Source organism: Dermacentor silvarum, chromosome 2 (assembly GCF_013339745.2).
Source record: "Dermacentor silvarum isolate Dsil-2018 chromosome 2, BIME_Dsil_1.4, whole genome shotgun sequence".
Taxonomy (NCBI): Eukaryota; Metazoa; Arthropoda; class Arachnida; order Ixodida; family Ixodidae; genus Dermacentor; species Dermacentor silvarum.
In genome coordinates, this window is record NC_051155.1 from 60,090,985 (window position 1) to 60,106,405 (window position 15,421).

General features: G+C 48.4%; 1 protein-coding gene across 1 annotated transcript in view; it reads left to right on the forward strand.

Moving 5' to 3' along the window:
• LOC119441516 (short stature homeobox protein 2) overlaps window positions 1–15,421 on the forward strand; it is a 74,335-nt gene that overhangs the window by 14,114 nt on the left and 44,800 nt on the right. The window contains exon 4 of the mRNA XM_037706131.2: window positions 2,446–2,503. Within this exon, the coding sequence (XP_037562059.2) occupies window positions 2,446–2,503 (58 nt within the window). The remainder of the gene's footprint in view (window positions 1–2,445; window positions 2,504–15,421) is intronic.

Below are 15,421 nucleotides of genomic sequence, written 5' to 3' on the forward strand. Positions count from 1 at the left end.
ACATTTTCAGCCTGCATATTTTGGGAATACAGCTTCCTGCAGCCGCACTGGTTGTCTATCACAAAAACTAGACCTTCTCCGACTTTGCTGGTGTTTACTGGAGGGTTATTTTCAATGTTTTTTTTCCTTTGCGCGCGAGCGAGCGTCAGATTATGTTCGGCCGCGCGCGGGCGCACCGACTCGTGCGAGCAGATTGATGTTACTCGTTCTTTCTGCCACCTCGCAATAAATAAACAACATGTCGGGCAGTCAACGCCCACTATCCGCTCCCGAAGTTCCCCTAGAAAATAGTCTTGCCCCTTCTACTGCATGAATCAGAAAACCGTTAAATCACGCGAATTCTTGGGCGCAGTGCTTGAGATATGCAAATAGAGCCTAGAACTATGATGAGAAAGCCCATCTATCTAAAGAAATCTTTCTCTCTTGGATTCAATATCTAATCAGTTTATTAACTCTTTTTTACTTTTAACACAGACAAAAGGTTTTGGGGAGCGAGTAACTCTTGCAGGATCTAAGAGGTGGCTTTCTTTTTTTCTTAAATTCATATGAGAATGAATTAGGCGTATTTCGTCTCGCCTGAGCACACAATAATCTTCTGCATACGAGATGTCCTCCGTAGAGGTAAGCAGTTACTGTGGAACAGGGTCCAAAGCAGTGTCACGTAGCTGAACAGACCAAGTAATGGAGATACTCGTACGAAAACAATTATTATAATTATATTAAATTTAAATTATCCCGATGCCCTTACACGCTACGTGAATTTTTCACGTTACCAATTTTGAGTCTAAGACACTTTTATGGATGGCTGTATCGGGAACATGTTGCTTGCAGCTAGCTGCATTCATCTGAGCATCTGGACAGACACTGACACAGCTGCACAAAATTTGCACAACTGCACTGCAGCCCGCAATGGACACTGAACTGTTGTCTTCAATCATTTTACAAAAACGTATTAAAAATTGCAGTGAGTTCGGTCTGCCCTGATTTCGCATCCGACCGCTTGACTGCTCCGGTCGGTAATTGCAAAGCTGCCGCTTAGCAATACAAGTGATCGGTAACAAAATAGCAGTTATTTTCTACCAGCTGTTTTTTTTGGGGAGAGTGTCAGAACACTCAAGCAACACGAAATATTACAAATGCGTTGCAGCTGGACAAAACGTTATAGGACGTCGCTACCAGCATTGCTATACACTTTATAGTATATACTTTACACTATATATACTTTATACGATATTTATAGTTACTTATAGTATATACTGCAGATAGTATAGTATATACTTTATACTATATTTATTTTTTACAGACAAGTTAGATCTCTGTAATATATTGCTACGTGACACTCGAAAATGAGAGCGGCCACTTGATGAAGACAACGACGTGCCTTGTTTTTACGTGCATTGGCTTCCGTCTTAGCCAGTGTTTGTGGTACTTGCAAATATACCCCTGTAAATATTTTCTCCCTAGTTTATTCCCGGGTAACATCTTTGAATAGGTGCTATTCCGAAATGCTATTTCCTTCCACGCTTCCTCGGCGGTCAAAGCGATGCCCCGCCACGTTATCAATCGCGTCAGCTTTCCATGAACGGTGGATGATAAGAAATAGTGGCGTAGAATCGAGCGGAAGGTATGCAGGTTGCCCCGAGCTTCTCGCTTGCCTGAGTTTGTTAGATGGCAGTCAGTGAACAAAGATAGCCGGGGACGCGCGTAAGCATTGGACAACAAAATGTCGAGATAAAGCCACACATGCGAACCCCACTGCACGCCGCAAGCACAAAACACAGGACAATGCTACGCGCCAGCGCCGGTTATTATCAACGCAATATCGCAATACTGTAACTGTCCCGCTGTCTATGCTTGCCACACCAATACCTTTTTTTTTTTTTTTTTTTTTTGGGGGGGGGGGGGCGTCACGGGCATGTGTCCTGTTTCGAACAGTATAATGTCTATCCACTGTCCAATGCGAGCATTGCAGACGTGGCCCATTCTCATACCAACACATTCCTTTCTTTCTAATATGTTAAAATATAACACTTTTTCTACAACTTACTTGCACAGGTAATGCACTGGTTGGAACGATAAACAAATAAGAGAACGCACCGACGGTCTGACCACGTGACTCCTTCTTTTTCGTCCACCCATCAGGTAACGCCGAAGTTCTGATAACATAGCAGTGAACCTAGATGGGCTAGCCAATGAAACTAGAGGCAAGCTGTGGGTTGAATTTTATAAAGTGACATAATTAGCTCTTTCATCAGATTAGCTCGCGGAGATTACGCACTTTGCCAAAAGTCGGGCCTTCCTGCATAGCACCCCAAGTCTGTTTCTTTTTTCTTTTTTTCGAATTTGGCAGAAACACAAAATCTAGATACATTTCGTAAAATGCGTTGCAGTATCGACCCTTCAAAGTCTGCTCTCTTGAATCTCTGTGTCTTTCTTGCATTTCAGGTGTGGTTTCAAAATCGCAGAGCGAAGTGCAGGAAACACGAGAGCCAGATGCAAAAGAGTAAGTGGCCTCCTTCCCTCCCTTCTCGCGTACCCCCCGCGGTGACTCAGCGGCTATGGCTGGCGTAATGCTGCAAAGCACATGGCTTGTTGATTCCCGGGCCGCCAATCGAACAGCTTTGTGGTCCAAAAAGACCATCATTCTGGTCCACGAAGAAACAAAACGTGGGCAGCTTGCACTAGTATGGAAGTTGCACCGCCTGTTGTGTTAACAAATGGTAGTGTTCTTCATTGGAGAAGGACTTGCCAGCTGTACCATCTACTTGGCTGGGCAGATTCACAAGGAAACCGTTATCGAATCTAAAGAACAGACAGAAGGGACCTTGGGGGCCGTTCATATCTATCAGAATCATTCTACGAGCTGGTCCAATGCCCCTTGAAAACAAACTCACTCGTGCATTCAGTCTAACACGTACGTTTGCATGCCAAAGCTGTGGCAAAGTTTGTGCAGTCTTTTGGTGATGTACCAAAAATTGGTTGCCTAGAAGCATTCAGCTGCCCCGACAGCATCAGTTGTAGGTTTTTATTGCGTCACAAGGATTCACTTTGTACTGAAAGGTGTCAATCAGCAGGGCAGTGAGAATAAACTAAAAACACTGAAATCTTGCGTGTTGTACATCAAATTTTCCCATAGTTGTTTTCCTCACTTATATAACCGATTTCATGGCCAGATCTAATGCTGTCTGGAATCATAGAAATTGCTTATTTGAGCGTCGAAAGGATATGCTACAGTAGAGCACTGCACGGGCCGATTTTTGCGGCCGGGCCCGGCCCGGGCCCGTTTTCACATTGGGCGGCCCGCCCGAGCCCGATCAAAACTTTTGTGGCGAGACCCGGGCCCGGCCCGGGCCCGGAAATAATCTACGTTACCCGCCCGGCCCGGCCCGCCACCCCCTTTACTTAAGCCCGAGCCCGGCCCGAGCCCGACTCGAACCGGCCCGAACCCGGCCCGAGACCAAAAAATACATGTTTGTCAGAGTTGAGAAGCCCGAGAATAACTCGCAGAAAGCCCGAGCCGGCCCGGGCCCGCGTCAAAAAACCCGAGCTCGGCCCGGGCCCGGGTCAAAAAGCACACGCCGTGCCCGAGCCCGTGAAATACTCCTCTACCCGGCCTGGCCCGGCCCACGGGCCGGGCCGGGCTCGGGCTTTCGGGTAAGCCCGAGCCCGTGCAGTGCTCTATGCTACAGGTCTGCAGGCGCTGGCAAAAAGTGGTTTGTACGTCGAGAAGTAATCAGGTAATGACTACAGTTTGAAGGTCGTGCGGCAGGCATATAGGGTGATTACTGCTGACTTCGAGCACGACGGTCTCACTTTGAGGGAGTCGAAATGCAAGGCACCCGTGTGCCGTAAGATGTCAGAGCGCGTTAAAGAACCCGAAGTGGTCGAACTTATTCCAAAGCAACCCCCCCCCCCCCCCCGCCCAGCCATAATGATTCTGATCCTGAGGATCAAAAAAAAAAAAAAAACGCGTTTGAATCTATCGACGCAATGCGAACTGGGCCCGTAAAATTTTACAGGGCTAACGATGTGGGCTGATAAAACGTTGATTTCGTGATCAAGACGTATTCCTTGACGCTCGCATAACGCGCGCGATACCCGAGGCTGACTATGCGCTCAATTCGGCTGCGTGCCTTAAGGCCAAGATATAGTCCAGCGTTTTCGGCGCGCCAGCCACGACAGGCGAAGTCGGATACGCTACGCCAGCCACGCCAGCCTGTGGAAGAAATTTGCCTCCTCTAAAGTTTGGCGCGCACGCCGCGCGAGACTAGCGCCATCTCTGTGTGTGGGAGCGCAACTTCACGACCGTGCGATCCATGGCGCATGCGCATTCTTACTTTCTGACAGAATGTGCCCGCGCCGTCAGAGTTGCGCACTTTTTTTTATTGCGATAGCAATTATATGGACACTTCAACCGGATTTCTGCCGTCGGCGTCGCCGTGAGGTTGCATATAGATAAAATCTTCGCCGCGCGCCGTATGCCCGAGCGGAAGCGTGCGGGGACGCGCGCTATCACGGAGAGCGAACGCACTCAATCTCCCACGCACAAGCAAGCGGGAAGCCAGCGCCGGAGGGAGCGGGGGAGGGGGGGGGGGGGCGCACTTCTACTCTGCCAACAACCGCGCTCGTCGCTCGCCCGTACCGTCTCTTATCTCCACACGGCTCTGATCTTTGTATGCGCTGTGCATTCGCCGCTCAGTTTCCGTTGAAGCGATAGACCGCACGTACCTTCGCCCGCTGCGGCGTATGCGCTTGCTGCCAGCGTTTTGACAGTCGTTGTCTGCAGTCATTCAGTGTGATCTATTCATGTTTGTTTCTGCGCGCTCACACCACGCTTGTTCATTCAGTTAATAATAGTCGGGCCACATTTTCCAACGCACGCTACACATGCAATGCTGCCCAGATCGGCAGTGCAGCGCTACAGGCTGCCCACAGGAAGCGCTTCTCATCAACACCACCGTTTCACACGCGCCTTCTCGTAGTCATCGGGTCTCTCTTCATGTCGGTCTACTTACGCCGCAGCACACCTGCTTACTTAATCAGCTCATGTTTACTACAATTCATATTGCTATACCAAAGCCGCTCACCTTACTTCGTATGACATTGCTGTGTTGCTATCGCATTCATTGCTTCGCCCTTAGCGCCAAACTGTGACATTTTTTTTTACACGAGAAGACACTTTATTCCAGACAACCAACATACATAGTTAAAACTAAATTATGGGGTTTTACGTGCCAAAACCAGTTCTGATTATGAGGCACGCCGTAGTGGGGGACTCCGGAAATTTGGACCACCTGGGGTTCTTTAACGTGCACCTAAATCTAAGTACACGGGTGTTTTCGCATTTCGCCCCCATCGACATGCGGCCGCCGCGGCCGGGATTCGATCCCGCGACCTCGTGCTCAGCAGCTCAACACCATAGCCACTGAGCAACCACGGTGGGTAACATACATAGTTGCCTAGGGGCCAGTCATGCATAAAATATAAACACAAGTTCGACAAGAAAGCACATCGTGATTTTTTACATACGCAAACACAAAAAAAACCTTATACACAGGTCTTGCTCCGTGTGCTGTTTGACTGCCTTCACGGCATGGCGTTAACTTGTCCTGACAGCCAGAGAAGATCGCAGTCCTAGTGCTAGTGCGTCGGCTACGTCAGAAGCGGAAGCGAAACATGTGCATACATCCTCACTTGCGTTGTCATCGTCCACGGACGTTGAGAAAGCCACAGCCGCGCTTTCACTGCGAGCGCCGCAAGCCGCCATTTTGCTTTCTGCCCACTGCCCCTACAGCGCGCAGTGCATTCTGGTCTAGCGGCAGCCGCGTGAAATAGAACATGTTCTATCTCCGAGCCGGTGGCGCTGAGCGCGCCAGACGCAGCTGGGCACGCCGGCTACGCCGTGACGCCGGACTGTAGATTGTGCACTTTTCACCGGCGTTGCTTAACCGCGCCGCTTAACCGCGCCATCTCTACCACCGAAGTGAAAATGAACCCGTTTCGGATATCGCGCGCTTTCTGCGAGCGTCAAAGAAAAAATCTTTATCATGAAAACAATGTTATATCAGTCCACATGCTTACTCCTGTGAAACTTTAAGGCCCAGTTCGCATCGTATCGAGATTCAAACGCGTTTTGTCTGTGCACATTTCGTGAAGCGGCTCGGTGTGTTAGGCGCTAGTGGGGGGCTTCCAAATAATCGAAAACATCATACGGCACACGGGCGCCTTGCATTACGCCTCCCTGAAAATGCGATCGTCATCCGCGAGATCAGCAATCACCCTATGCGTGTCGTAGGACCTGTAAACTGCAGACATTACCTGATCACGTTTCGACGTATTTACAAACCAGTTTTTTTTTTTTTTTTTTTCGCGCTTGCAGCAGTAGCGCACCCAGGATCTCTGCCAGGGGGGGGGGGGGGGAGGGGTTTCACAGTTTGCCTTAGTTTGCCAATACCATCTAAACAGCACTAATTTCAATGTCTTCCCGGGAAATTGTCAAAAACTGCGCTTTTTACGCAAGTTTGCGAGTGTGCAGACGATTGCGCGTCTTACACCTTAGTTGCAGTACTCAAAGGCGCAAGGAAAGAAAAGGGGTTAAACAAAAAAAAAGGGGGGGGGATAACTCAGCCTCAAGGCGGCCGGGGGTTACAACCTCCCCCCCCCCCCCCCCCCCCGTCGGTGCGCCACTGGCTTGCAGACATGTAGCATGCCATTTTGACGCTCGTATAATGATTGCAGACAGTGAAGCAATAGATCTGGTCATGACATCATTTGTTTACAAGTGAGGAAAAGAAAATTGGGAAACTTTACAACACACAAGGTTTCAGTGTTTTCCGTTTCTTCTCACTTGGATCCCTGCTGATTCACACCTTTAAGCAAAAAGTTAACTTGTGAGGCAATAAAAACGTATAACTGATGCTGTCAGGGCAGCAGAATGGTCTCGGCAACCAATTTTTGGCATATGACCAATTGACTGCAAAATCTCGGCCACAGCTTTGGCATGCAAGCGTGTTACACTGAATGCACGAGTGAGTTTGTTTTCAAAGTCATTGAGCAGCTTATAGAACGATTCCAGGGATATAAAAGGCCCCCCAAGGTCCCACTCTTTGGATGCCTCTGATGGAAGTTCTCTGGGGATATTGCCTTTATCGCTAATACATGCTGTTTTGCAGTCTTCTGAACATGATGCTTAGTAGCGCAAAACTCGAAATAAAAGACAACAGTCTTTGCTCTACTAAGTATCATGTTCAGTAAACACCAACTCGCCCAAGAAGTTATTCTGAAGTACTTTACAATCTTCACAATGTGTGAGCAAAACACGGCTTCTCGCCACATAACCTGCAATGTAATAGACTAGCCGTGCGTCGCTGCGGTGCTCAACATAACTTTGGTGCCAACATAACAAACTGCCGAGTTCTCTTGCAATGCTTTGTCGGCCCTTGGGATCGCTCGAGCCCATTTGGCAAACGCTTGTTTGCAGGCAGGGGCACGGAAGAGAGATACTTTTTCTGAGGTTTTCCTGTACCCAGTATCACATCCAGGCACAAAGCACCAATTTTTCGCTGACGACTGCATCTCGCCCTCGAATGACGGAATGTCGCAAGGAACACTCCAAAACAGGCGACGAGACCAAACTGACAGCGGAGGCGCGGACCAGCGTGGCTTTACCGCGTCGTAAAGCCCCCGCGTCGCGAGCGGCAGCGCCACATTCCCCCTGGTGGCATCGGTGCGCCAGGGGGTCATGCGCGCCCGAAGGAAAGCGCCACCGGTATTCACACCTCCCCTTCTAGCCACCCTAGTTACAGTGTACTAGAAGGGGGCAGTGGGCTTACTCTCCGGCGGAGGCTATGCGATGCGGCGGCTCCACAAACGTCGCAGATATGAGCTTCTCCGATAGCCCGAGCGGCGGCGCTGTTTTGGCGCAGCTCAGTGCAAAAATACGAAATTGTATCAAAACGGCGCAATTGGCGCAGCTGTTGCACCCCTGCATGATGATTTACAATTTTATGCATTTTCGCACTATATTCATACAAAAGATTTCTCTTGAGTATCTATGGCGAATTAGCAAAAATTATGCTGCCCATGCATGACAAAGGCTGTCTTCCGACCAAAATCGTTCGACCAGGGGTTTGCAGAACAAATGGCTGCTCCCATTCAACAGCCTAGCCTTTTATCACCCCCGAGGACCTCTACTCTGCGTCCATGGATGCTGCTGTGCTAAAGGCTATTGAATGGTAACAATACATTATCTCTTGGTGGGGGAGACAACACAACTTCCGGAGCTAGGACGACGTCAGATTTTCGAAGGAAATTCTCGGAATGTCTTTGTGTTCACGCTTACTGTCTAGGAGGGCCGCTCTTAGACGGAGAAATGGCACGTGTACTACACAGATATGACTATTGCGCTTGTATTGTCTATGTGTCACTTCGCGCCCCTCTTCTAATGACTGTGGACGAGAGTTTATGGGTGAAAAAGATACTTGCGCCGCAGCCAGTTAAAGAATTTTACACGTGGCTCATTAGTAAATACGCTTCCCCAACAGAAAAGCATCAACTATTATGCTGTAAGGAGAATTGGCGAGCCAGAGAAGAAGCAATGACGACGGATAGCCACCCTGTCACCTCGTAGGCACCGCGCCTCCTCGGCCCATTATTTGTAAAAAAAAAAATGCCACAGTACGTCCGAACAAAACCAGAGACTCAACTCGGCAAGTATTGCGAAGTTCTCCTGGGCTTAAAGAAATCCGTCACGTCCCGCTGACATACACGTGGTGGGGTTCCGGCAAGAAATCGCGTACAAGGAAGTTCGGCTTTATTTCCTCCAGTAGCGCTGTTCCCTTTGAGATTTTGAAAGAATACTTTACCAAACTAAACAGAGCCCCATATTCGCAAACACGTTCTTGAGCTAAAACATTTCGTGAAGGGCAACTGCCAGCCGAACAAGATGCCCGACATGTTAAAAGGCGAAAGCAATCGGCTCATAACACAGTACGCTTACGAACGAGCAGCTGGGCGAGTTCTCGCGCCTTCGAAGGAACCCGTCGAGACATATTCACCCCGCATTCTTTATTCTCTGTTAGCTAGCACGAGCCTTGGTGATGTCTGAATCACATGGAAAGTGTCTACACGAAGGTATTTTAATTTCCTCTGAAATGCGGGCATTTCTCGCCGCCCGCAGCATTATGCGGCGGCAAGTTTAGTAGCAGGGACGTACAGCAATGCTGTTCAATCTTATTGGGTGCACTATACCGGGTGTCTCTGCGAACACTTTAGGCAAATTTCAGATATCGTATGTGCCAGATAACACTATTCTATTCTACTCCTTGAGCTGGTCTTTTCGAAGAGGAGGACATTACTTGCACGAGAAATCTAAATGCAAAATTGAGTAATTGAAGAAAATTCACTAATTCAGTTTTTAACTAAGTACCTAACGGCACATATTGCAATTTACAAATTCTAGCTGGTCAATTCGCAAAGCGCATCCACTAGGAACGAATTCTCAGGATGACCCCATTGTCGAGATAATTGCCGAACTTTGCGAAGAAATACATTGGCGTCCCGGTTATTTTTGTGCCTCGACGCAGAAAACGGCGTTTTGTTTAAAAAAAATGTAAGTGGAACGACAATGTATGTTTACCGCAAATGTTATGGCGCCTAGTGCGAAATAAATTGTATTGGCCACCGGTTTCAATGCAAAAAATATATATAACTTTATTTACATATGTACAAAGCTGCGGCCACTGAAGCCGTGTTTCACCGTGAAATCGGGTCATAGCAACGCCGTCTTCGGAGCACCCGGTCGGTCGTCGTCTTCTGTGTGTCTTAGCTGCACTCGTCGAACACTACTGCGCACATCGTACTGTTCCCACGGAACTGGAACCGTCCCATTTCGATGGCCGCTTCGTGCCGGCGGCTCACGGTGCGGCACTCTCCGTCGAGGCTACGCAGATGCAGGAGGAACAGCGACATCCGGAGCTGGTAGCGCCGATAGCGCATGGGCTCGGCCCCCATTTCGCAGCACAGCCTCAGCAGGCAGCCGTCGGCGTCGAAGCGCTGGATCATCTCGAGCGTGCCGTACACTTCTCTCGGGAGCTTGCCGATGCCGTCCATGCGCGGCCGCCGTATGAAGCCACGCGTCGGCGGCACCTGGGGACAGGTCAGAACGGCGGAGTGAGAAATACAAGCAGCAAATATTGACACACTTACACCGCTTAACTATGTCCGGTGTGACCGTTTTTCACTGGCTAACAACTGTCTCAAAGTTAATGCTACTACTATATTTATTGAAGTTACTTGTAATGAGGCATTCATAATAACGTTCCTCGTTGTAGGGTTAGATACTTGTATAAAGAAAATAGCAATGACAGTGCTCATCTCCCACGGGAAAGCAGCTGCGAATGCTGTATTCAAGCCGTTAATAGTATAACATTTTCGAATGTGGTAGTGGTAAAAATAATCAGCTTAATAAATGCGTGACCTATACGTAACATGAGGGCTCGAACTATTTTTTCGCCCGTACTAAACAAAGATACTGGCACACATATGGGCGGAGAAACCACACTTCCTGATGAAAAATTAATTTAGTCTCTTAGATAATGAAAACTTCGCATATACGCAGAAGACGCTGTAGGTGCACGCGTTATTGTACGCTGTGCATGAATTAGTGCCTTCAACATTACACACACTAATGTAATTCTTTAAAGTTTAACCGAATAAAAATTTCATTCACTGATCTTGCAAGTGGGAGACATATAGATAGGATTTCTTTAGAGGGAGTATGGGGTCCACGCAAAGCCGCTTGAGGACTTGCTTCCAAGATGCTCTAATGAATCCTGGAAACATTTGCCTGGCGGCAAGCCTCGAATGCTACTCGAGAGAGTGATGACAAGGCATTACACTCAGTCGCGAAAAATAAACAAAGCGCGGTACAACACTCCACATACAAATTAATTAAAGTACCTCACTGAGACCAGTCTCTCCCTGAAAGCTGAAAAGTGCCTTCATCGCGCGGGACGCCAAGGCGGCGAGTACTCGACGGACTTATTGTGCATGTCGTGGCTCGAGCCACGATACAATACAGTCTGCCAACTCACCTTGTTGAACCCCGCGTCGACAGGCTGTTGCTTAAATTCATAGACTCCAGGAGCAGGAGGGTCCAGGGCGACCGGCCACGTAGAGGCGTCGAAAATCCTGCCGAAAGTGCCCGCCTCCTTCGCCGACTCGCGTTCCGCCTGTAAACGCTTAGAGAAGCCCGTGGTCGCGTGGTACTCATAGAGGATGCTGATCATATTTTGGACCACAGTGTCCGGGATCTTGTGCGCAGGCAGGCCGGACGTTTCAGAACACATCGGCGCGGCCAGTTCTAAGCCCACCGCGCGGTGCAGCGCCTCGTAGCCCGTACCGGCTATAATATGCTTGAGTAGGCTTAGCATCTTCAGGGCCGGAGCGAGCATGACGCCGGCATGTTTCCACGCGTCGTAGATGAAGGGGTACGACGGAAAAGTTGAGCTTCGCAGCTGGTTCAGCAGCGTGCAGTGGGTGTTTGTCGCTGCCACCAGCGCTAACACGGCCACGAGGACGACGACCACTGTCCTGCCCATTGCGCTGAGAGTTTCTAACCTGACCTGCGCAATAGACGTACATCGATTCAGTCAGTTGACAAAAAAAAAGGCAAAATGACCTTCTCCGCCTACTCGGGTTAGCGAACTGAACGAGCGCGAATGTTGCGGTCGACAAGCGTAAGGAGACTTAGATCAGAAACACACAGACAAAAAGAAATAACGAAAATGAACGAGGGAAGGCGGGGATGTCTTACAGGTTAGGTAGATGCAAGCCAACAGCGCTAGCAAACCCTCGCAAAGAAAAATTATTCTGTAACACAGGAGGACATCGACCAGTAAAGGCAGCTGAAGCCCTTTCCTTTTTCGCACAAATACACTTCGCTAACTTGGCGATAAGAACACATGCGTTGACATACGTACGTTTCTTGCACGCTGTAGACTGCGCTCGGTTTCCCCGACGACGCGTGCGCGCCGCTTGTGCTGGATGCCAATTACCTCTCCGCGTGCACCGGCTGGAGATCTCTACCAAATCGTCGCGCTTTTAATCCCTGGCAGACAAGTCACGTGACCTTTCAGTCACGTCTTTCATTGGCTGAGGAAGATGAAAGGGAGAAAGCGGGGACGTTGACTGGAAAAGCGAGGACTTGCACTTTCGGAGTAATTTAAGTGGAGTGCTTTCGGAGTGCTTAAGTGGAGAGGGGAAGGAAAAGCAGGTTGTGGCGTATGACCGCACTGAAGCGGGAAAATGTGCTTTGTGGACGATCGCTTTTGCGCGAAAAGCAAATTTGCAGGGTGATCGATGTACAGAACTTTGCTTGCCATGGCGCACTGGGAAAATTGTATCGTAAATATAAAAAAATAATTTAAAATGGGGTGGTTATAGGGCTTCAAAATTATGGACGGCAGAAGCCGCGCCGCGCACTGCAGCAATTGAACACGCTCAAACGACGCTATATGTACAGGATCGTGCAGTTGAGTAAACACCTCATTAGTATCCAAAATGGTGTAACTTCAACATGCCTTCTACTTCACGAGGTAAATGGTGCTGGATACGGCACCTAATGATGATACCGATAAAGGAAATAATCGTTTTCTTTATTTTGTGCTGAATGTCAACTGCTATAGGCTCTTGAATACTAACGAGGTATTCACCCTAAAAGTGGCGGGCCCTGTATGCCCCAGCTGTCTCGGTGTCGCTTAGCTCACATACGTCAGGGAACACGCTGAGAGCAGATCAGACAATTTATGTTTTTCACTGCGATTGGTTGGGCTCGCAGATTTCGACACCTGACAATCTCCTGATTTGTCTGGGAGACTCCCGAATTCCTATCAACACTCCCGATTGTACGGACACGGTCATAAAGTGTCAAAAAAGCTGGCCCAACAACAGCGGGAGAAAAAAAAAAGACGCGTTATGCCACGCACAGCTGCACTTTGTGTGTAGGCCTACTCGTAGCCTATGTTTCCTTCAGATCAAGATATGTGTTGAAGAGTGCCCGTGAGCCAAGGGGCACAATATGTGTTGAATTATGACCAGTTCCCTTCAGTTAACTTTGCCGCTGTACAGCGGGGTTACGCGACGGAGCGTATAAATATTCAAAAGCGGCCACTGTCGCGGTACATAGTAGGCGTTTCTTAATTATACTCGTGCTCACGAGCCATCTGCAGTCACAGCAGGAACGGGCAATAACTCGTCTGCTACGCCGCTGATAGTTTCTTTTAATAAATACAGAAAGCTGCATGCATGCACCCACAGGGCATTATTTTAGTGCGGGTACATTTCGAACAAAATCAAGTATTATTTCCGAAAACGGGTGAAAACAAAAAAAAAACATGAAACCAAAAAGCGTTAAATTAGAACTGCGTGAAAGTGCACCAAGCACACGGGTCACGTGGTTTTTCATAGCCGCTTTTATTTCATTTAGGTTTCGCACCACGTGGTACATTGTATAAATAGTTTCCTTCGTCCTATAGTCTGTATTCTGTCCCTGTCATTTTCCTCCTCAACCACACAGCTGACCGCCGTTCACGTGACAACAGATGTAGCTAGACAGTTACAGTGCGGTCAGCAGTAATTCTTAATTTTATTTTGTTCATCTTATTTCAAATAGACAAATACTGCTAGTTGCGTGGCCCGATGTAGCAGCATTGCAGACGACCCAGCGAACAGATCAACGTTGCCATGTTCTGCACTCACGTGACCTCTTTCTGTGTGATGAGACATTCGCTAAGCCATACATATCTGTTTCTCACGTTGTTATATAGCCCAGGAAAAAAAATATCTTTTTTTTTTCTTCTTTGTCGCCCCTCTGCCCTTTCCTCGGCAAATCTCCCGAATTTCGAGGTCCTCTGGGTTGGCAGGTATGGATTGCGTATCTTCTTATACTCGGAAATAAGATGAAATTCACCCAGGTATTTTTCTTAAGCACAGAAATACGTAATGAAATATGACAGGTGACAAGGGATCGCGAAGGGGTGCATTGTCATTGACGACGTTTAGATGAATGCGACAAATGGTGGCTTCGCATTCGTGCAAGCAGTGGTAATGCGCTAGGAAGGCGAATAGAATTGATGCGACAGGAGAGGGTAGTTCGAAATGGCCTAGGGGGCTCGTGGGGTGAACGTGAACGCGGGTGTGTCGTTCTGAGGAAGAGTGACGGCTGCCGTCGTTTATTCTGAAGTCACCAGAAACAGCATACAGCACGCTGTTGTCGCATTCATCTAAACGCGGCTTTTGACAGCTCCTCAAACCCTTGGAAGGATTTCGCTTTTTTTTAGAAACTTCCCATTATAACCTGCTTACCCCCAACCCAACTTGTCCTCTTCTTGCTCCTTATTTGAGCTGAAAGCGATGTGACTCATATCGGCTTTCTGGGAGCGGCTCAGCTGCTTTATTGTTGCTTTTTTTTCCTAACAAAGAAAGGAAAAGTTGAAATGGGCCTTTGTCAGTTCTCGTCTGAACCATTCACTTCTTGGGCATACCGTCGATTGATTGATTAGGCATGCCGTCGACACTTGTGCGTTTGTGTTGCTTTGGTGGTTGTAAAATTTGGAAATGGACAAGCGCCCGGGCATTATGACGCTGTTAGAACCGGCGCGGGCACCACCTGAGGCGACGAAGGGCCTCCTTAGCAAGCAAGCATACTGCACACGGTTCTGAAACACTAGAATCGTTGGCGGCGGCTCGCGGCGTCACTGGGCGAGTTGAATGGTTAAATGTGGGGTGCCCAAGCCACTCCGAGCTCGAAAATTTGTTATATATTGGTAAATATACTATAAATTATAATTTAACTATTCTACGAATGAACATCATGCATCCGCCAGAATTTTTTTGAAATGATTTTCTAGGAGCAAACTTATGCAGGCGTTTGATTAGGCACTTTGCTGCCGCCGCGGTTTCTCCCTCGCCTTTGGCACTGTACTCGGATAGGGATGCCGCGGACGACGGTGCAGTACAAGCAGCAAAGTTCCCAACGATGGCTCAGGAAGGTTGATGCATGACATTTATTGTCTGATGGAAAAATACTAAGGTAGGTAAGACATTCCGCAAAATAAGAAAAATAGAGCTTGGTGGCGCAAGCCACCGGCCCGTTAGAAGGGGAAGCTCACAGCATCGATCCATCTATACCGTATAATGCCAGCTGCTCCACGCACTGTAGCGACATCTACGTGTCGCATCAGTACACGAGAACTGCTCCTTCGAAAAATTAAAAAAAAAAGAAAATGGCAGCCCATAAATGGAAGCTTCATGGAAATATTAGTGGCGCGCAATGGGCTCGCTCATCGGCTACGCTGCTACTAGCATTGTTTTTTTTTTTTATACAGAATGCTACATGCGCCCACCGGGCACTAATTTAGTA